At 42.0% G+C, this 24,278-nt stretch overlaps 1 protein-coding gene across 2 annotated transcripts in view; it reads left to right on the top strand.

Moving 5' to 3' along the window:
- The window catches only part of USP24 (ubiquitin specific peptidase 24), a 138,021-nt gene that overhangs the window by 73,142 nt on the left and 40,601 nt on the right, over positions 1-24,278 (top strand). For both annotated transcript variants that reach the window (XM_013055630.2, XM_004751618.3), the window contains exons 29-41: positions 3,514-3,599; positions 3,753-3,846; positions 5,093-5,248; positions 8,392-8,489; positions 11,055-11,150; positions 11,273-11,501; positions 12,181-12,340; positions 13,148-13,303; positions 15,456-15,526; positions 16,185-16,345; positions 19,586-19,647; positions 22,028-22,219; positions 23,225-23,342. In XM_013055630.2, the coding sequence (XP_012911084.1) occupies positions 3,514-3,599; positions 3,753-3,846; positions 5,093-5,248; positions 8,392-8,489; positions 11,055-11,150; positions 11,273-11,501; positions 12,181-12,340; positions 13,148-13,303; positions 15,456-15,526; positions 16,185-16,345; positions 19,586-19,647; positions 22,028-22,219; positions 23,225-23,342 (1,679 nt within the window). The remainder of the gene's footprint in view (positions 1-3,513; positions 3,600-3,752; positions 3,847-5,092; positions 5,249-8,391; positions 8,490-11,054; positions 11,151-11,272; positions 11,502-12,180; positions 12,341-13,147; positions 13,304-15,455; positions 15,527-16,184; positions 16,346-19,585; positions 19,648-22,027; positions 22,220-23,224; positions 23,343-24,278) is intronic.

The raw sequence follows: 24,278 nt of genomic DNA, 5'->3' as shown, positions 1-24,278 counted from the left end.
ATCCTGTTTGCATTTTTAACACCATCCCTGCACTTCGTATCTCCCTTCCTGATTTACTTTAACATAGTGTATGTTTTATCTTATTTAATGCCTCTCTCTCCCCGGTGAGATACACTGAAATGCCGTGAGAGCTGCCTTCTGTCTGTTTTGCTCATTGTTGTATCCCCAGCCCCGAAAAGAGTGCCTAGCACATAGTAAGTACTCAGTATTTGCCCAGTGATTCCATGAATCCGCCATTTACTTGATACCCTTTGTGGGTCAGGACAGAGCTTGGTACCAGAGTACAGAAGATGGGCCTGGTTCTGCTTCTTCACTTTTTCAGTCTAGAAAGTAAGATCACACCAGACATCATGTAAAGATACTTAAACAGCACGTGAGGTTTTTTTCCATAGTTATATGTATTGCTTTAATTCTAAATAGAAGATTTTTGTATACTGTCATTTTTTTTCTAACTTGGCATAAACTTACTTTAGATCTCAAGAACTCCTTAGGGCTAGTATTAGTGTAATGGGTTTTTTCTTTTCTTTTCTTTTCTTTTTTTAAGTGGCTAAACTTATGTAATAGGAAGAATTTAAGAAAGCTCCCACTCAGAGTAGTAGTATAACAGTTAATCACAGCAGAAACAATGTACAAGCATGCCTTCACTCATTGCATTTTGCACATGGTATGTTTTTTATAAATCGAACTTGGTGTCAACTCTGTACCAACCAAGTCCACTGGTACCATTTTCTCAACAGCATTTGCTGACTTTGTGTGTCTGTGTCACATTTTGGTACTTCTCACAGTATTTTAAACTTTACATTCTTATATTTGTCATATATAAGTCATGTCATGATGATCTATGGTCAGTGATCCGTGGTGTTACTATTGTAATTATTTTGGGGCACCACAAACTGTGCCCATGTAAGACAGCAAACTTCATAGATGTTGTGTGTGTTCTGACTGCTCCACAACTAGCTGTTCCCACATCTCTCTCCCTCTCCTTGGGCCCTTTATTCCCTGAAACAAACAGTATTGAAATGAGGCCAATTAATAACCCTCTAATGGCCTCTGAGCATTCAAGTGGGAGGAACAGCTCTACGTCTCACTTTAAATCAAAAGCTAGAAATGATTAAGCTTAGAAAGGCAGGTCAGAAGCAGAGTTAGGCCAAAAGTGAAGCCTCTTGCACCAAACACCTAGCCAGGCAGCACAGCAGTATGCCTGTGAAAGCAAAGGACAAGTTCCTGCAGGAAACTGAGAGCGCTGCTCCAGGGAACACATGGATGATAAGAAAGTGGAACAGACTTACTGCTGACGTGGAGGAAGTGTGAGCAGCCGGGATAGAAGAGCAAACCAGCCATCACATTCCCTTAAGGCAAGCCTGACCCGGAGCAAGGCCCGAGCCCTTCTCCATTCTGTAAAGGCTGAGGGAGGTGAGGAAGCTGCAGAAGGAAGGCTGGAAGCAGCAGAGGTGGGTTTGTGAGGTTTAGGGAAAGAAGCCGCCTCCATAACGTAGAAGGACAAGGTGAAGCAATCAGTGCCCATGTAGACGCCGCATCAGGTGATCCGGAAGCTCCAGCTCGTATCATTCGTTAAGGTGGATGCACTGAACAACAGATGTTCAGTGTAGACAGAGCAGCCTTCTGTCGGGGAAGATGCCGTGTGAGACGTCCACAGCTGCAGAGAAGTCAGCACCTGGCCTCAAAGCCTCAAAGGCCGGGCTGACTTGCATGGGAGAGGCTCATGCAGCTCGTGACTTTATGTTAAAACCGGTGCTCATTTGCCATTCATAAAGCCCCAGGACCCTCAAGAATTTTGCTAAATCTATACTTTAGTGTTCTGTAAACAGAACAACAAAGCCTAGATGACAGCATACTTGTTTACAAGATGGTTTACTGAGTATTTTAAGCCTCCTATTGAGACCTCCTCAGAAAAAAAGATTCCTTTCAAAATATTCCTGCTCACTGACAGTAGTACATCTGGTCACCCAAGAGCCCTGATGGAGACGGACGAGGTAAGTGTTTGAATCCCTCTGACACAGCATCTGTTCTGCAGCCCATGGATCACGGAGTCATTCCAGCCTTCTGATTAAGGAATTCGGTTCATAAGACTGTCACTGCCATAGTGATTCCTCTGGTGGCTCTGGGCAAAGTGAAATAAAAACCTTCCAGAAAGGATTCACCATCCTAGAACATCCGTGATTCATGGGAAGAGGTCAGGATAGCATCATGAGCAGGAGTTTGGAAGAAGTTGGTTCCAGCCCTCATGGGTGACTCTGAGGGGTCAGGACGTCAGGGAGGAAGTGACTGCAGATGGGGCGGAAGGAGCAAGAGAGCAGGAAGCGGAGGCTGAAGGTGGGACTGCGCAGCCGCCCTCTCAGGGTAAAACTTGAGGGTGAGCAGTTGCTTCTTACAGATGAACAAAGAAGGTGGTTTCCTGGGAGGGAATGTACTCCCGGTGAAGATGTCATGAAGGTGGTTGAAATGACATCAGAGGTTCACAATATCACAGAAACTTGGTTCATGTAGCAGCAGCAGGGTCTCATAGAATTGACTCCAATTTTGAAAGAAGTTCTGTGGGTAAAATGCTATCAAACAGCATCGCGTGCTACAGAGAAATCATTCTTAGAAGGAAGAGTCAGTTGATATAGCCAGCTTCCCGGTGGTCTAATTCTAAGGAACTGCCGCGGCCACCCGCATCCATGGGCAGCCATCACCACCGAGAAGCTCCTCCCCCAGCAGAAAGATCACAACTTGCTGAAAGCTCCCATGATGGGTAGCATTCTTTAGCAATAAAGTCCTTTTTAATTAAGACATATACATTGTTTTAGACACGATGCTACTGTACACTTAATAGACTGTAGCATAAACTTAATATGCACTGAGAAACCAAAAAAAAATTCATTTGACTCTTGCAATATTTGCTTTCTCACCGTGGTCTGGTTGTGAATCTGTGATATCTGCAGTACACCTGTACATAGTAGCATCTTCAAGCTTAACATTTCTAAATCGTCTCCTGTTTATCTGAAATTTATTTTAAAATGTTCCCTTATATGTGACAATCTACAGTGACATCCAGTTTCTTATCTTTATAACCAGAAAAAAAAACCCGTACTTTAGTCACATGTAAGCTGCTTCTACCTATTGTCTGGAGTGTGTATATCCATGTACTACTTTCATTTTGCTTTTCAATCAGTCATTGCCTTGTTTGCTCCTGACGAGCTCTGATCAGCTTTCAGTGGAGTCTGCTGTCCATTCTATTAATTGTACCTGCCCATCATTTTACTTCTCTTCCACTGCCTGCCTTTTGGCACCTTAACCCCTCACCAGCAGGTGGTTGGGGAGAGCCCAGGTAACAGTCTCTAGAATGTTGTGGTCCCGCCAGTCTCTGTTCCTCAGGTGAGCACACTGCTCCCCTCAAGCTTTGTTGCAGCCACTCTTTCAGAACTTGTAATTTTATTGTTGGCATATTTGATGAGAAAAAGAGAAAATGTTTTTGTCAGTTTGTATTTACAGTTTGCTTTTTTCCCTCAGGAGAAATCACTCCCTGGTGTTGTGATGGCACTCGTATGTAATGTGTTTGACATGCTTTACCAGCTTGCCAATCTGGAGGAGCCAAGGTAAATATAAACTTGTATGAGGCTTGAAAGAGAGAAAGTTATTAAGGTTAGGGAACTAAGTACATTTTGACTTGACTTTACATTTGTCGGGAACAAATGACTTTGGTTTTGAAACTGGCTAATGTTGGAAAATTTGTATTTGCAAAATTTCAGGATAACTCTACGAGTACGAAAGCTGCTGCTCTTGATACCCACTGACCCAGCCATTCAGGAAGCCCTGGATCAACTTGATTCCTTGGGAAGAAAGGTATGAGTGTCCTCGACTTCAGGGACCTGGAAATTTTAATGTCACAAGTCAGTAACAATACAACTTGAAATCACTTTCAGGCCATATGGTACCCCGTAACAGCTCTTCTTTAAAAAAATACTTTTGGGGCGCCTGGGTGGCTCAGTGGGTTAAGCCGCTGCCTTCGGCTCAGGTCATGATCTCAGGGTCCTGGGATCGAGTCTGCATTGGGCTCTCTGCTCAGCAGGGAGCCTGCTTCCTCCTCTCTCTCTCTCTGCCTGCCTCTCTGCCTACTTGTGATCTCTCTGTCAAATAAATAAATAAAATCTTTAAAAAAAAAAAATTCTCTTCCCCACTGTTTAAAAAAAAAAAATACTTTTGTTGTAAATGGAAATCAGAACTTCATGTAGACTTCTAAAAGACCTAGAGTCAGTAATGACATCAAATTTTAGAACTGGAAGAGCCTTTAATATCATGTACATCCACGTTCTTCTTTTTCTGGATTAAGATACTGAAGCCCAGAGAGATTAAGTGTCTTGTCCAGGATCAGACTGTAGTCCTGATTCAGTGGAGACATTTTTCTTCTGTCATGACAGTTCTCCGAATGTGATTGTTGCCTGTGTTTGAGTTGCTTCCTTAATTATATTATCATTTAATTTTTTTCCACAGTTGATATTTAAAGTTCATCTCAATTTCTAGAATGTTCTTCCTCAAAAATTTTATTATATGTATTAAAATTATATTCTGCCTATAATGTTTAATTATGATCTCAGAATAGATTCACGTAGAACAGAGTTGTTAGCACTATGGTACGAACTTGTTTCAGTGGTTGAAGTTTCTTCAGCTCATAGTGTTGTCATGCACAGCTTAGGTATTTGCAGGGAGAAGAAAAAAATGAATGTAACCGCAAAAACGTATCACTAGTGCTAGCCAAAAACATGTTCAGACCTTCTATAAGTTAATAATTTTATTATCAGTACTTAGTAGTAGAGATTTTTAAAATACAGAAACAAATAAAAACGACCTTGGTAGTATTACCTAGAAGACACTCTCAGATGGGTTCCTGTAGGGTCGGGATGTGTGATGGAATTCAATCTTTTGTTAGTGATTATCAAGTGATGTGTCCTTGAGGTTAATTTGTAGGAAATCACTTTGGTGCAATTATATTAAAAAGGAAGAGAAGGTTAGAGTGCACACTGAGGTATGTTTCTCTTTAACTTGTGCTTTTAACACATACATCCTTTGTTTTCATTCTCTAAAACCTCAGAAGACATTACTGTCTGAAACGAGTTCTCAGTCCTCAAAGTCTCCATCCCTGGTCTCCAAGCAGCAGCATCAGCCAAGCGCCAGCTCGATTTTGGAAAGTCTGTTTCGGTCCTTTGCTCCAGGAATGTCTACCTTCAGAGTGCTCTACAACTTGGAAGTAAGAAGTCTCTTTTTTTTTTTTCACCGTTTCAACCGAGCTATTTTTGTTTGCACATCCATGTTTTATTAGATGTCAGAGATAAGTATTTTTATTGGATGATCTGTGAAAAAATTAGTTTTGGAAAAAAAAATAAAAAACAGAACATAAACTGAACCATCTTGGGTTTTTCTGGGCTCAGAAAAGGCTCAGTTTTTTGTTTTTTGTTTTTTTCCACTTTATTCCTATGCGCACTGCTACACTCGCAAAACCACTTGTAAATTAATAATGAGGAAGCCTTATGTAATAAAATATGCCATTCTCTTCCTCTGGAAGTTTAGAGAGTCTGTCTAATACAGTTGTTATCCTCAGCCTTCTTGTTATTGAATGCATCCTAACTTTTAAAAATGATTGTAATTTGTTTTCATAAATGAAGCTGTGAGGAGTTTGTCAGAAAATAGATTAACTTTATCATTTCAAGGTTTTAAAAAAAAAAGTTTTGGAAGAATTTAAGCAAAAGAATGTTTTTATTACCCTCTTTCCAAAAAGTGGCTTTAAACTAGTAGATTTAGTTCAATAAACATTTACTGTTTAGTGTCTGCAAGTCATTGTGGTAGTTAAAGGAGTACAGTTGAAAAGACAGGGTATCTGCTCCATGGTGTTGAGTAAGATCTAAGAGAGGCTACATACCTCTGAGTCGTAAGAGCAGAGTGGTAACGGGTGAGAGTGAGCAGGTAGAAACACTCCAGTCTTGGAGGGTTGAAGAGGTTGGACCTTCTTGCCATTTTAGGTCTGGAGGAAATAAAGCCCTAAGTGATTTTGCTTTGCCCCAAGTTTTATTTCATCTCGCGGTCTAATTTAGTATGTAAATATATTCATTCATTTTTCTGCATCACTTGTTGCTCTTGTGGTCAAGCTGTGCTCTTTCATATTGGCCTTAAAGTAATCATTCTTGGGAAGAAATGTGTTGGGCTCAAAAGGAGAAAATATTTAGCAAATGTTTTTAAAAGATAGCTTGTCTTTATTTAATGTGGGCATTGAAAAATACATGTATATGATATTTTAAGACAGAAAATCGCCCAGAAATTTTTGGCCAGTTTAAGCTTGTAAATTTTGCAATACCTGCCAGATTTGTCATTTGGTTTTGAATGGTTGTCTTAAACAAAGTTAAGGTGTAAACCTTAACACCCACATTTGAGAGCACCCAGAAGAGCAGAGTGGTCCAACTATGAGTTGCTTGTCATTAACTACCTGGATTGCATTATCTTAAAGCCAAAGGCCAATAGTAGTAAAATACCTCCAGCACAATTTCAGGACTTTTGATTAAGTGGGAGTTCCTTTGAGAGGTTGTTTGTGTTTGGGGGGGGGTATGGGTTGTGTTTTGGTTTTTTTTTGTTTTTTTTGTTTGTTTGTTTTTTTGCTTTAGATAACACAAAACATTTGGAAAACTGAACACTTTCAAAAGCACTCATTTTGGGGCACCTGGGTGGCTTAGTCAATTAAGTGTCCGACTCAGTTTAGGCTCAGATCCTCATCTCAGGGGTGTGAGATGGAGCCCCACATTGGGCTCTGTGCTCAGTGTCTGCTTGAGAGTCTCTCTCCCTCTGCCCTTCCTGCTCATGATCTCTCTCTCTCTCTTTTTTTCTTAAGGAAATCTTTAGAAAAAAAAAAAATTTTTTTAAAGCACTTCTTTTTCTGAACCCTGAACGGTTAATTTCTTTGCATTTTAGTCTTCAAGTTGCATTCGCCTACTAGGAAGCTTTAAAGTGGTTGTTCCAGATGCTTATTCTTTTGAAGAAATCTTCCACTTTCACTAAATTGCTGTCCATTAAAAATGGGGAGTACATGTACGTGGCTGTCAACTCACAGGAAGGGTTAGAAAAGCAGAGGGCTCCCTTCCTCCCACGCTGTGCTGATAATCTGAGGCTGACAAGCCTGTTTCCCAAAGAGTACTTTAGGAAGAAAAAGATCTATGCACATAAAACCCATGGATTCATAGAAACATTTGCCAGAATAGAAAAGGATCTTGAGTGTATCTTTTTTTTTTTAAGATTTTATTTATTTATTTGACAGACAGAGATTACAAGTAGGCAGAGAGGCAGGGAGGAGGAAGCAGGCTTCCTGCTGAGCAGAGAGCCTGATATGGGACTTGATCCCAGGACCCTGAGATCATGACCTGAGCCAAAGGCAAAGGCTTAACCCACTGAGCCACCCAGGCACCCCTGAGTGTATGTTTGTATGTTTTTAAAACCTTGGAAAAATTGAGGCAGTGGGTTCCTTTTCTTTTCCTTAATTTTTAAATCATAACAACCAAGTAAGCAGTTGATTGCTAAGTACTTAATAAGTATTTACTAAGTATCTCATAAGTTATCTGCCATACCAGATTTTTCAGTTTTTTCCTTTAGGTATGTATGTCAGTGCCATAACAGGGGCAGGGATTTAGGAGGGAGGTACATCTGGGTTCGAGGTCAGTTAGCCTTTGGGTCTCAGTCTTACAAAGTAAAATACATACTGCATGTAAGAACTTCCTTTTATGCCTACTGTGTTGTATGTGGTCAGTAAATAGTAGGAGTTTCAGAATCATTATTGGCTCATCTAGCTTTTTTTTTTTTTTTTGAAGATTTTATTTATTTGAGAGAGAGCGTGCACAAGCAGGGTCCAGGGCCACAGGAGAGGGACAAGCAGACTCCCCTCTGAGCAGAGAACCCAGCAACGGAGCTGCATCCCAGGACCCAGAGATCATGACCTGAGCTGAAGGCAGATGCTTCGCTAACTGAGCCACCCAGGCGCCTCTCAGCTAGCATTTTTAAGGAATGGGCTATTTTACAGAAAACTTAACCTACTTTTTCAAAAATATGTCTAACATACCACATCATCTTATCTAAGCCTGAGACATCCAGCTTTGCTAGTCTCCTAAAAAAAAGCATACAAGCTTTCTACAACAAAACAGATTTTTCTTGCTAACTAAATAGAAGTTGGAAAACACGATTAGTTCAATTGTGAAGTGTCAGCCTCCTCCTCCTGGGGGCGGGCAGGGAAATAATGTGCAGCACTTACTGATACTCAGACTGGAGTTATTGGGTTGTTTTACTTAGCGAGGGAGTCATTTCTGCTGAAAATGACTATCTATTTGAGCTATCTAATTGTGTCTCTCTGTTTTCAAGGTTCTAAGCTCCAAACTCATGCCAACAGCTGACGATGACATGGCAAGAAACTGTGCAAAATCCTTCTGCGAGAACTTCCTCAAAGCAGGAGGATTGAGGTTAGAGTTTCACTGTAATGTCACAAGAATTGCAAAGAATGAATAAAGTTATTGTGAATAATTTCTCCTGCCGGTCCTTGGTGATTCCTGTAAGGTGTTGTGTGAAGTGTCGTGAGAGTTAGAAAAAGGAATGGTGTTTCAGTCTCTAGAACACTAAAATTCATTTTACGAGTTTTGGTTATTTGAGGAACTGGCGGAAGCACATCTCCTTCCCTGCGGTAGTGGGAGAAATTGCTGAAGAGAAGAGAGGAAGCAGATCTGTTTCCGCCGATCCCGCATCAGTCTGACAGCGGGCAAATTGATTCCCGGTAATGGTTTTGTAAGGCCTTATTAGTGCTGGCAATGCAGAGATAACTTAGATCTCATTCCTGCCCCTTAGAGCCTCATGGTTTAACAAAGAATAATAAACCATTACTACAAGTATCAAAACAGGCTCATAAAAAGTGCTTTGGGTAGGAGGCGGGCAGGGGTGATGGAAGAGTGCACTTAAAATGGTGACATTTTCATGAGATAATAAGATTAGGAGATGACGCTTGAGCTGGGAATTGAGAAAAGAGCAGGGGCAGTGTTTCGTGGGGAAAGGGCACAATAAGCCAGAGGGGGTGGGATGAGTAAAAGCCCCCGGTGTGGCCTATCTTGGGAGCCATCATTACCTGGGAGGCTAGAGCAAAGGATGAGGGAGAGAAGTATGTAGGAAGGGTCACCTTGAGGAATTTCAACATTCGTGTATAGACCATGGGAAAACAGGAGGCTTCAAAGCCAGGAGTTGCTTGGCACAATCACTTTGGCTGCCGTGGAGACGATGAATAAAAAAAGTAGGAGAGAAGAAGGCAGGGAGAGCCATGCAGTGGCATTGAGAAGAGTGTCAGTGGTGAATGTTGGGCAGCAGTAACCGAGATTCATAACGTAACGTAGGCAAGTCTTTTTATGACTAGAAATAGGGGAGGAAATGTATCAACAACCCTGTAATTCCTTGCGTAGGAGAGGGAGGGAACGGTGAACATTCACTCCACATTGGAGGGGGACGGAGGACATGGGACATGGAGAGAGATGAACGCAGTTGAGGCACATGAAGTGAGGAGCAGAGAGTGGTGTCAGAGACGTGGGACACAGGGCAGGGGTGACGGTGACTAGAAGAGGAGAATAGCTGAGGGGAAAGATTGCTTTTCTGTTTTGCTTTTACCTTAGGGAAGTCTAGGTAGTCTTTGCAGGCTGACTAAAAGAAAGATCAAAGGAAAAGGGATAGTCGTAGGGCCAAGTTCTCCTGCCCTGGAAAGAAGCAGGCCTGCATTTCCTCGGGCAAGGAAGGAGGGAAGGCTGGAGGACAGGTGCAGGAATTCCCGTGGGAGGCCTGGCGGGGAAGAGGCTGGGCCAAGACCCGAAGAGATAAAGGGAGCGTGGCTGAAAGAAGCCCCAAGCTGGTGGAAGGCCTTCTGCCCGGAGCTTGATTTCATTTTCAGAATCGCAGAGGTATTCTCAGTGAAAACTCATTTCCGATACTCCCAATCACAGAGCTCTGGAATAAAGTCATCTTACTGCTGGCTTAGTGTCAGTTAATCTGCATGCCAGGCAGTGTTCTGAGCACTGAGAACAGAGCAGCGAACAGATCAGAAAGAACTCCACATGCTTGTGAAGCGTACTGTGTGGAGGGGAGAGAAGCAGTAAAGAGGTAAAGGTAAAAGCATATGCCAGCAGGTGATATAGAGAAGGGAGTGGACAGCGTGGTGATTTTCAGTAGGGTGATCAGGGAAAGTTTCACTGATGGGGTGACATTTTTACAAAGACCTGAAGGAGGTGAGGAAGGGAGACTTGGGGATCCCTGGGGGAAAGCCATCCAGAGGAACAGCCATTGTGCCCCGGTGCAAGACAGACAGACCCAGTGCCTTCAGAGACCAGCAGGCCCATGCGGCTGGGATAGTGGGAGGGAGGCAGAGCAGGGGGATGTGAGGTTCCAGGCATACCAGACGTCAGTCAGCTTATGGGTCTTAACAGGTTTCAGGTTTCTGGCAAGACTCTGCCTTTTCTTCTCTCTAGGAAATAGGAAGCCATTGGATGGTTTGTGCAGAGGAGGAGCTCTGTGATCTGACTGAATATTTTAAAAGGATCATTCTGATCTTTTGAGAATAGATTTTGGGGGTGGAGAGGTCAGAGTTGGGAGCAAGAAGAACAGTTAGGAAGCTTTTTTAATAAGAGAGGTGGTAGTGGATGTGAAAATAAGCTTTACTGAATATACCAAATCTAGATAATGCTTTCTAATTGGTAGTTCTTCTGGTAATGAGATAGTGGAGAATCCGTGAACTCACACCAGTGAGTGAGAAGGGGGACAATCCAAACACTCTATCTTTTGGCTAAGCAAGGACTCTGACTCTATGTAGACCAAGAGTTATGGGTATCATAGGAAATTGTTATGGTAGAAACATGTAAGGTTTGTGCATATATAAGGCTCTTCTAGAAATTTTAAGTAAATGATAACATTTACATGAACAATTAAATTAGTTACAGAAAAATTCCTACGAAAGAAATGAAATCTTTATTTAATATACTGCCTTTTTCTTTTCTTTTCAGCTTGGTTGTAAATGTCATGCAGAGGGACTCCATCCCATCGGAGGTGGACTATGAGACCAGGCAGGGAGTTTACTCCATCTGTCTACAACTTGCCAGGTACATAAATACAACATCTTAGTCTCATAAGGCAGTACTGCCCTTTATTTCTCTTCCCAAACGCTCATATTGAGTAGCGTGAAATGACCTCAGATAAGTCCAGCTTTTTGTCTCCTTTGCAGGTTTTTACTTGTGGGACAAACAATGCCCACGTTATTAGATGAGGACCTCACCAAAGATGGCATAGAAGCACTTTCTTCTCGCCCGTTCCGAAACGTCAGCCGGCAGACAAGTAGGCAGATGTCCTTATGTGGTACCCCAGAAAAGTCATCCTACCGACAGCTGTCCGTGTCTGACAGGTCTTCCATTAGGGTCGAGGAAATTATCCCTGCTGCACGAGTTGCAATACAAGTAAGTGACTTGTGTGTTCAAGAGAGGAGAAGTCCCTCCTGTTATAGGGAGGGGCTGTGCACACACAAAATTTCTTGACATGAATGTAGCCTTCACAGAACCTACAATGAGCCAGAGAGAGACCAGCAAGGCAGAAATCACTGTAATTCAAGGTGGGAAGTATCCGGCATTATAGGAGAGCTATAAGGCCAGAACATTCGTAGGCCTTCAGGGGAAGTGGAACAGTTGCCTTCACCTGTGGCTGTCGTGGGCGATTTTACCTAGGAGGTGGCATTTGCACCAGGCCTTAGAGCTAGATGAGGTGACAGAGAAGCATGGAGAGTTGTTCCCTCAAGAGTGCAGGTGTGAGCAAATCTAGAGAGAACACAGCCTATAGGGAGGGTCTCGGGGTCGTTCACGTGGCCCAGAACGTACAGTGTGGAAGAGGAGGAACCATAAAAAAACAAATGAGAGACAGGTATCCTAATGCCTGAGCGTGGAGGTCAGGCTCTTGGGAACAGATAGCAAAAGTACTGAAAGTCTTTGAACAGTCTAGAAACATGGGAAAGGCTGTCCTGGATGATCGTGGAGGAGAAGGAGTCTCACAAAACTGAGACCAGTAAGAAGGGGATGGAAGTCAGCAGGAGGAATGTGTTCAGGTGCTTCCTTTTCTCATAACAATCTTCCCACCCTTGTTTAGACAATGGAAGTGAGTGACTTCACGTCTACTGTGGCTTGTTTCATGAGGTTGTCGTGGGCTGCTGCTGCGGGACGACTGGACCTGGTTGGGAGCAGCCAACCAATTAAAGAAAGTAATTCTCTGTTTCCTGCTGGAATCCGAAGCCGACTCAGCAGTTCAGGTACTGATTTAAAAGGATAAAGTCATAAAATCACCAGGCAGGAAATAAGCTGTGTGAGTTACCTATACATAGGCTGTTGGGAGTCACAAAAAGGAGGAAGCCTTTTCTCTTGCTTTTGAGCGTGAGTAGAAACCCATCAAACTGTGCACCTGAGACCCATGCACATTACTGTACGTAGGTCAGACTTTCCGGAAAAAGCGTTGATAAGCACAGGGGAAGTGGGGAAACCAGATCAGCAGAGTTTTTAGCTTGCTGAGTGTTGTAAAAGTGCCATGGGGCCAATAATTGGGGCCATAATAAAATTCATCTGGAATTCCTACCTGGAGAAGTCATTTGCTTGGTTTGGCCAATTATTTTCTGTAAGGCTTTTATAAATTGGTTTCCCTCTTCAATTTATATATGTATTTTTACCTCAGAAAAAGTTTTAAAAATGTATGACATTCATGGAGTGAAATGCAGAAATGTTAAACGTGCAAGCTTTTTAGGATTTCTACATATGAATGACCCAGTGAGGTAAAGATGAGGAACATTTCTAACATCTCAGGAAGGCGCATGCCTACCAGGCTGCGCTGTTCTAACTTCTGTCACCTCAACTGAGTCTTGCGTTCTAAGTACACTGTGAGTGCCTCCGAATGTGGTTTAAAGCAACTGCAGCCACATAAAGTGATGGTCTCTCATTTCTTAGACCAGAATGTCTCCTTGCACTCTTTACTTTATCTTGAGGATTCTGGAACACATGAAAAGGATATTATGATACCATGAGGGTCTGGTGGGGTCCGCAGTAACCTTCTGCTTTCCTGTTCCCAGGAAGCAACTGCAGCTCTGGGAGTGAAGGAGACCCGGCAGCCCTGCACGCGGGCATCTGTGTGCGACAACAGTCTGTGTCCACCAAAGACTCGCTGATTGCTGGGGAGGCTCTGTCTCTTCTTGTTACGTGCCTGCAGCTTCGGAGCCAGCAGCTGGGTAGGGAGACTTGTTTGCCCTTCATCTCTTTCGGGGAAAGTCCAGGTTTCTGTTGAGAATTACGTACATTCCGTTGTAAAAAAGGTCACAGTAATAGAAATGGAAAGGGGGGAAAGCTGGCAGGTAGACTAGGTAGGAGGAGTGATTAGAGTGGCTAAATTCTGAACAAGTATTTATTGAGCACCTTCTGTATACAGGGTTCCATGGTTAGGTATTAAACGGGCAGTATATCTGCTCTCTAGGAGCTTACTGTCTAGTTGGGGAATGAAGACAACCCAGATTTATATAGGTTATAAACTGCAGAATTAGAATTCTGTATCCATCCCTAAACTGGTGATGACTCTAGCATTCAAAGTTACAGAACTGCAGACTTTCCCTTTTATCTTCATCTGTGGGCTTTGGCAAAAACTGCGACTGTTACTAATTGCACTTCAACATTAGAACACCCCAGCGTCCAGCCCCTGGTCACTGTCTCTTCTCTGTCTACATCCCTTCTCCCCATGATCTCATCCACCATCACAGCCCCAAACTCCCTCTGGTGTCTGAATGTGGAACTACAGCCTCACCCACCACCCTGACCCTTCCACTTGGCTCTCAAGAAGACATTGCAGGCTTGACGATGGGTCCACAGCCCAGCTACCTAGCTGGCCCATACCACACATGTTTTCTCAGCTAAAATAAAGAAGTTTCATTCTTCTGATTGCTCTGGCCCAAATCCTTGAGTCCTCCTTGATTCTTTTTTCACACCCACTTCTGTCAGCACATTCTCCTTCTAGCCACGTCAGATTCCGCCCTCTGGTACCTTCACTGTTACCCTCCCCTGCTCTGGCATCCTCCCTTGCTCAGGTTATACCCGTAGCACCCGAACAGATCCCCTGCTTCTACCCTTGCAGTTTATTCTCCACACAGTAACCAGAGGGGATGTTCTGAAATATAAGTCAGATTGTATCACTCCTCTGTTTAAAACCCAGCAGCAGCTTCTCAGTTCCCACTGAGTAAAAGCCAAATCTTTACTAAGGCCAGACAGAGTCCACCCTTTCGGGACCATCACCTTCTCCTGCTCTCCCCCTCACTCACTGTGCTTCGACGTCCCTGGCTTCCTACCTGTTCCTCATCACTCTGGGCACATTCCTGCCTCAGGGCCTTCACACTGGCTGTTCTCTCCTCCTGGTATGTTCTTCCCCATCTTTCCACATGGCTCTCTCTGCCTCATTTCCCACAGGTGTGCTTAATCTCAACCTCTTGGTGAGACATTCTCTGACCACAATCCTCCTGTCCTCCCAGCACTACCTGAACCCCATACCTCGCATAATTTATTTATCGTGTTTATTGTCCTCATCCCTCCCCACCTAGATTGTAAGCCCTATAAAGACAGAGACTTTTGTCCATTTTGTTCCCCACCGAATCTCTCACACCCAAACATTGCCCAGTGTATAGCAGGTCCTCAATAAATATTTATTCAGGAATGAAGTCTTAACAGTTCCACTTCTGAAAGCCCTGTTCTTCCCTGTTATTACTGATTCAGATGACCTGTTACATCAAATTGTTGACTGTTACTGTGTTTCGTGTAATAACCAAACTCGTCATATAAGATAAGGTAGCTCTGGAAAAAGTTGGACATTTGTAGGACAGTAATGTAGTGTCCAAAATTACTTACTTGGAGCAAGAGTGCTTTGAAGACACATATAAGAAGTACAAGTCATTACGAGATGCTTAGAACAAATGCCATAGTTGAACCATAGTTCAATTTTCCCATAATTGTTTAGTTTTAGAGATATTTTCAAGTCAAGATGAAATAATTACAACTTCTCTTCAAGCTGTTTATCATTTATACTTTCATTGTAGAATATTGATAGTTCATCAAGGCAAGACATACTGTTCGACAACTGGTGTGTACAAGGCGCTGTGCTAAAATGTGGGGGCAGAGAGGTGACCGAGACATGGTCCTGTTCTTGGACACCTGAGGTTCTCAATGGGGAAACTCAGAGATGTGGAGGCAGTTGTGGAAAGTACTGAATTCATTTCCAAGTAGAAGAGTTGAATTTCTGTTATAGTTAAGCTTAAGAAAGTATTCAGAATTTCTGAAATTTTGAAAATGCATTTTCTAACTTGGTTCCCCCCTCCCGCCCCCAATTCTCTTTATTCTCACTAGCATCCTTCTATAACTTGCCCTGTGTTGCTGATTTTATCATTGATATCCTGCTTGGATCACCAAGTGCTGAGGTAAGGATTTTTGTACATTACAAAAAACGTCCCCTTGGTCCTTTTCTGTCCATGGCCCTCCATACACCTGCAACGCTGTGCACAGGGCGGAAGGCATGGCGTCTGGTCCTCTTCGGAGTCCTACAAAGTGCTCCGAGAGCAAAGTGACCATTTGGACACTCTGTCCTCCTTTCTGTTCTGTATTCCACCAAAAGTTGAGAGAGTACTAAGACTAACTTGTGTTTGTTTACAACAAGCAGTGTTACAGCTGGTGTGCACCCATAGCCTGGCGTTCAGTGTCACCATTGTCAACATTGTCAAATCCAGAGAGACCAGCTTCAGGCCGTGAATTCCCACTAGATTTTATAATTCTTATTTTCTTATTCGACCTTGAAAATTAATTATGAAATACCTGAAGAGTTTTTTCTTATTTTCATTTATATTAAATTAAATTATGAAACTTTTGAGTAGGAGACTGGAATCATTTGGGGGATCAGTTCTCTGAGCACGCTTCTTTTTAATCAGCCCTAGTTTATTCAATGTAAACGTTACCATCAGTGATGAAAACATTCTCCTCCTGATAGCCTCCCTCAGAGTGTGGACTTTAGAGGAAAATCACTTTGTAAGCAGTGTCAAAGTGTTGACTGTGTGTCCTTCACCACTGATGATGTAATTTCAGATTCGTCGTGCTGCCTGTGATCAGCTGTACACTCTTAGTCAGACAGATACTTCAGCTCACCCAGATGTACAGAAGCCAAACCAGTTTCTCCTAGGTGTGATTCTCACGGCTCAGCTACCTCTCTGGTCCCCAACTAGTATTATGAGAGGAGTCAATCAGAGGTATGGAATCTAGATTAAAGTTCATGTTAAACTGAAAGAGAATAATGATTTGTGTGCCACTCCCCTGAAGTCATTGTTGAGATGACAGAAGATTTTCTCCTTTCCTCCTATAACATTTGTGTCCCAAACAAGGGCTTTTTAGTTCTTATTATTTCCACTCAGGACAGGAGAGTTAGAGGAAACACTATACTGCCAGACTTCCTTCCCCTTGAATCACTTCCACCTCCCACCTCCACCTGACATGGTCCATCACCCGCAAGAGAAAGAAGAGCTCACTTGAGTGGTGAGAGGCTGAAATTATGGGAGCCCCATCACTTGATGAAGGTCATACCGCTCATGTCTTTGAGTTTGTCACTCAGATCAGCATACTTCCGAGCTCCCTATCTAGATGAAGCTGGGGTGTCCTTCTAGCTCTCTCCCTTGGTTTTACAAGTACCTGGGCATGGAGGGAAGCTGTGGTCCAGGCTGATGGAAAGGCTTGGATAAGTCCATTCTGCCCACCCTGCTGTATCTCTGTGGGCTAGCCTGCATGCCAGGCTGCCCCAGTCTGGGCCCGGGATACGAGGGAGGAGATCTCACACCGCCCTCCACTTTCTCCAACTTCGCTTCACCAGAGAAACCTTGTCATAGGACATGAAAGGTACCACTGAGATGTGTGAAACCAGTATTTGCTTTTCTTGTGTATATATTTTACAAATGAGAATTTTGCAAGGGAAGAAATGTTAGAGCTACCCCAGCCTCCTACATTTGGATAAGTATCCAAAGCCCCAAGTTTGTATCCAAACTTGGTCTGTTTAAGCATACGTAAGCATTTAAGCATAAATTCAGTGGTGTTAAGTATATTCTCATTCTTATGCAACCATGGCTACCATCCACCTCCAGAACTTCTCATCATCCTGAACTGAAACTCTGGACCTGTTAAGTCATGAAATAAAAGGCTGATAAATTCAACTCCACAAAAATTAAATTATTCTGTGTGGGGGAAAAAAATACCATGAAGTCAAAAGTCAGTTCACAGGCTGGCCGAATAGATTTGTAATGAGACAGACAAGAAACTCATTTGATAACATATATAAGAAGCTTTTAGAAATCACTAAATAAATGAGCCAACAACCAACTGAAAAATGGACAAAGGACATGAAGAGACAGTTCGAAAACAAGTGGTTTTTTTTTTTTTTTAGATTTGCTAGAATTTTTTTGACTGCAACAAAATTTACATAAAATTGATCATTTTACTCATTTTTAGGTCTAGAGACCAGTGACATTAAGGACATACACAGTACACATTATTGGGCAGCTTTCCCCACTACCCATTCCCAGAACTTTTTCATCCCAGACTGAAGCCCTGTACCCACTAAACTTTAACTCCCCATTCACTCCCCCTCCCCCATTCTACCCTTTCCAGGTTCATCTGTGTCATGGTTCCATCTCTAACCAAGACTGAAAAATACTTCCTTTGTCTGTTCTTTCTTTTGTTGCCTGTGCTCTTGGCATCATATCTTAAATCATTGCGTAATCTAATGTCATGAAGTTTTCTTGCTATATATTCTATCTTTTTTATAGTTTTCCCTCTTGCATGTTTGTGTTTGATCCATTCGAGTTAAGTTTTTTGTGTAACAGAAAGTAAGAGTCCAGCCTCAGTCTTTTCCGTGTGGATAATCCAGTTGTTCCAGCACCGTTTTCCCCATTGAATGCTTTTGACAACTCTGGTGAAAACTCCTTGCTTGCTTGCTTGCTGATTGATTGGCTGTTCATTTCTATTCCATCGATCTGTGTGTCTTTACACCAGCACCACACAACTTTCTTGCTCTAAGTGTGGTATTCCGTCCTGGTTTTCTTTCAGCGTTGTTTGTCCTCACTGTGTGTCTTTTGCTTCCTTCGTTAAGTGGACGCCTAAGTACTTTACTCTAATTGATACTATTGTAAATGGAATTGTTTTCTTACTTTTTCATATTGTTTGTAGGTGTATGGGAGCAAAACTGATTTTCATGTCCCAATTGGGTATCTTGCAACTTTGCTGTATTTGCAGATTAGTTTTGAATTATTTTGTGTGGACTCTGGGGTTTTCCCTACACAGGACCATGTCATCTGCACAATTAGAATTGTACTTCTGTGTAAGCCATTTTTTAGGAAGCAAACTATTGCACTTAATACTTTTTGTAGACTCCAATTATTTAATATAACTAAATGTTAAGGGTTTGATTTTCTGGTAAATTTCTCAAAACTCAGGAAAAGAAAGAAAGCATTGGATGAGTTTTTAACATTTTGAAACAATCTCTTGGATGTAGAACATTTAACTTCACATAGAATTAAATCTTCAATTTTTTTTATAATTTGAAAAATGTGTTTCACAGCTTACTTGAATGCCCAGGTTTGGCACATTTCTTCCATATTAGTGATGACAATACTGGCATTACTGTGGTCTGATTGTGTGCCATGAAGCATGCTAAGTTCGTTGCATTTGTTTATCATTTATGTCACAAAGGACAAATGAGTTTATCAGTTATATTATCTCCTTAACAATCATAATTCTTGGTTCATTCTCTATTCTTCTCGGTAGTATATTTTTAAGCCCTTTATGGATGTGCATGTACGTGTGTGTGTTTATTTCTAACACTCTAATAAGCATTTTAGAAATTAGAAACCAAAGAAATTGGCCCTAGACACCCAACTATAAGTGATGGAGCCAGGAATAAAACCAAGGTGCCTTGACTTGAAATTTTGTGCCCTTCGCTACTTTAATTGCAGAAAAGCTTAACTGATCATCCTAGATAAAAGAATTTACCTTTCTCTCCTCTTGCTCCACTTTATTTTTCTTCTTAGTATCACCAGTTAATACATGTATTTTTAAAATTTCTTTGTCTCTTTTGTTCCTTTTCAACTGTTCCTCTAAAACAGTTCCAGGCATGTAGTAAGTGCATAGTAAATACTGGTTGGTATTTGAATGAATGAATGAATGTGATCTAGGTGATGTATGCAGTCAGTCCGTACATCATTACAAAATGGGAGATTTAGTAAGTTTCTTCTTTTTACACTATTACTTCTTTAGTGTATCTGTATTAGCAGAATCTTTAGTATGCTTCTTGCTAAGATACTAAAGTTGAATTAATGTAAAATAGTTCTTTTATGCTTAGGAAAATTCCATTGTTCAACTATTTTATGAACCTGTTCTTAAAAGGAAAATGCTTTTTATTTTAAAATTGACCTTTTTTAATACTTGAAATCTTATCTGTTTTTTAGACTGTTATCTCAGTGTATGGAGTATTTTGATCTAAGGTGCCAATTATTAGATGATCTAACAAGTAAGTAGATGTAGGACTTTGATTTGTGGGGGAAAGGGGGGAGTAGAAAAGAAAGCCAAATGGACATTTCTATATCTGACTTAATGTATTTTCAGTATAAATGAGGTTATATTTACTTGTTTGAAATTGAATTTTATTTTCTTGAAAATTGCACATAAACCCATATACCAGTTCTCTTCTCCTAGCATATACCCAGCCATTAAAGTATTCAGAAGATTTGTTGATTTTAAAAATTGTCAAAGACACGTTTTAATTACACCGATACAGAACTGTTAGGAAGAACTTTTCTCCCTAGTATAGTGAATTCTGACCATTTTAAAGGTCGATCACTGAAGAAAAGAGGGAATCACTGGTTGAGGTATGTTGATAACAATAGAAGTCCATTAATTATTTAGTGTTAGGTGATTGAAGTGTTGTTCGAAATTTTAGTGATGGAGCGTTTAGATTTTGATCATCTGTGCTTACTCATGTATAAGGCAGAGGTATGCTGGGGTGATCTGTGTAAATTTTAGTTGTTCACATCAAGAGTTTATTAGTTCATTCCCCATTCTCTACATAAAAAGATTTGCTTCAGCTTCCAGGAAATAAATAAAAATCAGGATGGACAAAGGATTCATTAGAAATACTAATTGAGAAAGAATGTCCAGACTTGGGGAGTTACACGGAAACACCGTGCCTGTGTGCAGGCGCTAAAGCTGCACACAGTCAGAATTTGGTCATGAGGTTGCTGGCAGACAGAGGGAAACAGGAAATAGCTATGTTCGCTGTTTTCAGGACCCTCGAAGAAAACTGAATGGTTTCTCAAAAGAAACAGATCTTTTTGATGGCACTTAAATCTAAAAGGAAGCTTGCGAAGAGGTCTTTGTCATGGACACATGAAGACACATGTGACTGTAAGCCTCCACATAGGTCTTAAGGCAGTGCTCTGAGTGGTGCAGTGAAACAGGGGTGTTGGAGTCTGAGATAATGTAATCGGAGTGCCTGCCTGTCCTCTAGACACATGGGCTGGGCGGGTGACATGTACGTCTAACCGTCTAGCCGAGTGCCACATTTTTCAGCCAGGCTTCTGTTGAAAGGTGGGTGGCAGCCAGCAAGGTTTGCTCTCTGGCTTGGACTTGGCGAGTGTGGTGTGCTTTGCCTGTCGAGGGCTGGAACCATGAATTGGCTGTGATACATAGGACTGCAGAAGTCATGAACGAGCACTTCACATAAGCCTTCCCTGTGTCACTGACTGACAAACGAGGGAATCCAGGGTGCCTTGTGGGAATGTTGAGTGCAGAGTGGGAGTAGTAGCAGTAGTTGTCATTTGGGGAGTAATTTGTATATGCCAGTGCCTACACTAGGCACTTCATACCCAGATCCCTGCCGTCTAGGTGTTAGCCGAGGGCCCACTGTGTGTAAGTGGACTCCTGTCCCGTGCTGGTCCCACTCTGACTGACCCTGAAATATTCCTCTTCACATCATCCTGTGGGACCTTACCGCTCATGGCTGTTGTGACTCAGAAGGAGAGTGCAGTCACGTTTTCTCTCCTCCCCAGTCCCATCTTCTGGGACGGAATCTGGCTTTACTCCTTGTTTAGAAGAGAGTAAGAGAACTTACTACAGCAGAGCAGAGTGGTTCTCCAGGGTTTGGTACACTGTCCAGAAATACTGTGCTGTGCTGAGTCCTTTGCAGGACTCCCTTGGCCTAGGTGACACTGCGGGAGCCTTGGCTCTCCTTGTACCCTCATCCTTGCCTCCACTAGGGACACTTGCTGGCACACACACACACACCCTGCCTCCAGACTAGGAACTTCTTCAGAACAAGATTGTCCCCCCCCCTAAAAAAAAACAAAAAAGAACAAGATTGTCCCCTTCCTGAGACAAACCATAAGAGACTCTTAATCTCACAAAACAAACTGAGGGTTGCCAGGGGGAGGGGGGGAGGGAGAGGGTGGTGGAGTTATGGACATTGGGGGGCGGTGGGAGAGGGCGGTGGGGTTATCGACATTGGGGAGGGTATGTGCTACGGTGAGTGCTGTGAGGTGTGTAAACCTGGCGATTCACAGACCTGTACCCTGTACCTGGAACTAAATAATATATGTTTATAAAAAAAATTTTAATTATTAAAAAAAAAAAATTAGCCCCTTCCTGACCTTCACAGAGGGGCCCTCACTACAGGTTTGGTTTAGGACTGAGAGAGTGAGTGGGTAAGGAGTGAGTGCGCATGAGCTGTCCCAATCCTTGGGGCAACAGCTCCAGCCCACTGCTTGTTAATGACAGCTGTCTCTGATGGAGGAAATGGAAGGTTGGGATTTGACTTTGCTACTGTAATTCAGGATTTGGACTCCTTGGGGGGAAATCCTTCTTTCTTCAAATGGACTTTTTTTTTTCCCCCTAAGCTTCAGAAATGGAGCAGTTAAGAATCAGCCCAGCGACCATGCTCGAAGATGAGATCACTTGGCTGGATAACTTTGAACCTAATCGCACCGCTGAATGTGAGACCAGTGAAGCGGACAACATCTTATTGGCAGGACACTTACGGCTCATTAAGACCCTTCTCTCACTCTGTGGGGCAGAAAAAGAAATGCTTGGTAATTATTGCTTCATCTTCCCATGTGATAGAATACCTTGCTTCTTAGTTATTGCCATAGTATTGTGTGTAATTAGGAAAATAAGATAGGTGCTCCGTGCTCCATAAAAGACTGGCCCTTCAGGTAAAATGAGATTATCTGGGATTTTAGTGGCTAACAAACTTAAGGTTTGTTTTACCTGCATCATTAAACCATGTAGAGAATTTTATAGTATTCAAAACGGATCATGTAACTTCTTAATATCTAAGTAAAAATTAATTCAAAGTACGGTTTTCTCTTTTTGCTATTTTGTGCTTTATAAAATATTATCTGTTGTAAGTCTCACTTATTTTAAGGGTAATTCTCATCTGGGAGGCAGCCCCAATCACCACCCCCTGCATAGTGTGGGGTACATATGAGTGTCCTGGGGCACACATATAATTTATGAGGGCATATTCATTATTATAAATTATATTCAGAAAATAAGTCAAAACATTAATTATTACTTTTACCACACAAACTAAGCTCTATAAAAATCTTCTTGGCTACTGGGGATACATAGAAAAGAGTGATTCTAAACCAGGGTGAGAAGGGCACATCATTTTACCCAAAGAAGGCAAGATTTTAAAAGTTTCAGAAACCCTTCCGTGCCCCCCCCCTCCACGCACCCAGAGTAAGAATTAATTGTTCACTCGAACTGTTCTGCCTTGTGGTGTTCTTCGCATTTGTGTTTCTAAAGTAAAAGCATGGCTTCTTTCACTCCACCATCAGCTCCTAGAGGAAGGTACCCTCGCTTCTCTATCCTTGTTCCTTGGCCATGGCCCTCCAGCCCCTTCCCACCCCTCTGCCCCATAGAGCTTTGCCGTGTGTTATGTAAGTGCTCACAAAATAAGCATCAAATAAAATTGAATGCCCTGCCATTGGGTGGCCTTGGGTGCCTTTGCTGCTCTGATATGAAAGTACAAAAACAGGATCTTTGAATTAAAATGTGTTCCTCCTCAACATGAATATTATGCTCTATTCCAGGTTCATCACTCATTAAACCATTGTTAGATGACTTCCTTTTCCGAGCTTCTAGAATTATTTTAAATAGTCATTCTCCAGCTGGCAGTGCCGCCATCAGTCAACAGGACTTTCATCCAAAGTATGGAAAATGCACGTTGTGTTCAGTTTTGGTAAAAATTCTAATTCGAAACTTTAGTCCAAAAAAGATTTTCTTAACTTGGAATTTGTCGTCCATCTCGTGAGTGTGTGTAGTTAATAAGATAATATCCACTATATAAAGAAATGCATGTAAAGGGGCTTAGGATAAAACCTGTCTGGCACATAATAGGTGCTGAGCCGTGTATGCTGGAACCATTCTTATCATCCAGTTGGAAGAAGAAGTAATAAATTATGTGGTTAACTTGGTCAGTAACAAATTCCAAGAGAAACTGAGGTGGTAAGGATTATGTCCAAAGTAAAAGTAAATAGGCTCAGAATCTCAAGAGTTTCTTCTCGGAGGAATGTGTAGGTGCTGTAGTGCATGAACTGTGATTTGCTGTGTATCTGCCATGTCCTGATGATTACAACTGCTAGTGATTTATTGTGGTAATTTTAGAATCCCATATTGTATTCGCTTTTATGGGTAGAAATTTGAAAGATCTTTTTGTAATGTTGACCCTACTTGGGTGCTCCTAGAGCTAGGAGGAAGCTGCTTCATGCTGCCATCTGACCTTCCTCTGAATCCAACTTACTTTGCTCTTAGGAAAACCAGAGTTAATTAAATAATCCTGAAAGAACTGGGGATTTGGTATTTAACCAGTGAAAAACATTCCCATATAATCTTAGTGGTTATTGGAATGGGCAAGGCCTAATAAGCAGTATTTCATGGAATCTTAAACTGTATCTTACCATGTGTGAGTATTTCTCTGTGTAGAGTTTTTTTACTAGCAAAATCTGTTTCAGGTCATAAACCTTCATTAGCACTCTTGGGCTGTCTCTTGGGCTATGACTCCCATCTTCAAGACCCCTGCTCCAGTCTTGTTCTGGAAGATCTGGTGCTAGCTCCATGGGAATCTGTTATGAAAGCAGTAGAAAT

Source organism: Mustela putorius, unplaced genomic scaffold (genome assembly GCF_011764305.1).
Source record: "Mustela putorius furo isolate JIRA1106 unplaced genomic scaffold, ASM1176430v1.1 tig00003853_pilon_pilon_pilon, whole genome shotgun sequence".
Classification (NCBI taxonomy): Eukaryota; Metazoa; Chordata; class Mammalia; order Carnivora; family Mustelidae; genus Mustela; species Mustela putorius.
This window is presented reverse-complemented; position numbering and strand designations above follow the sequence as displayed.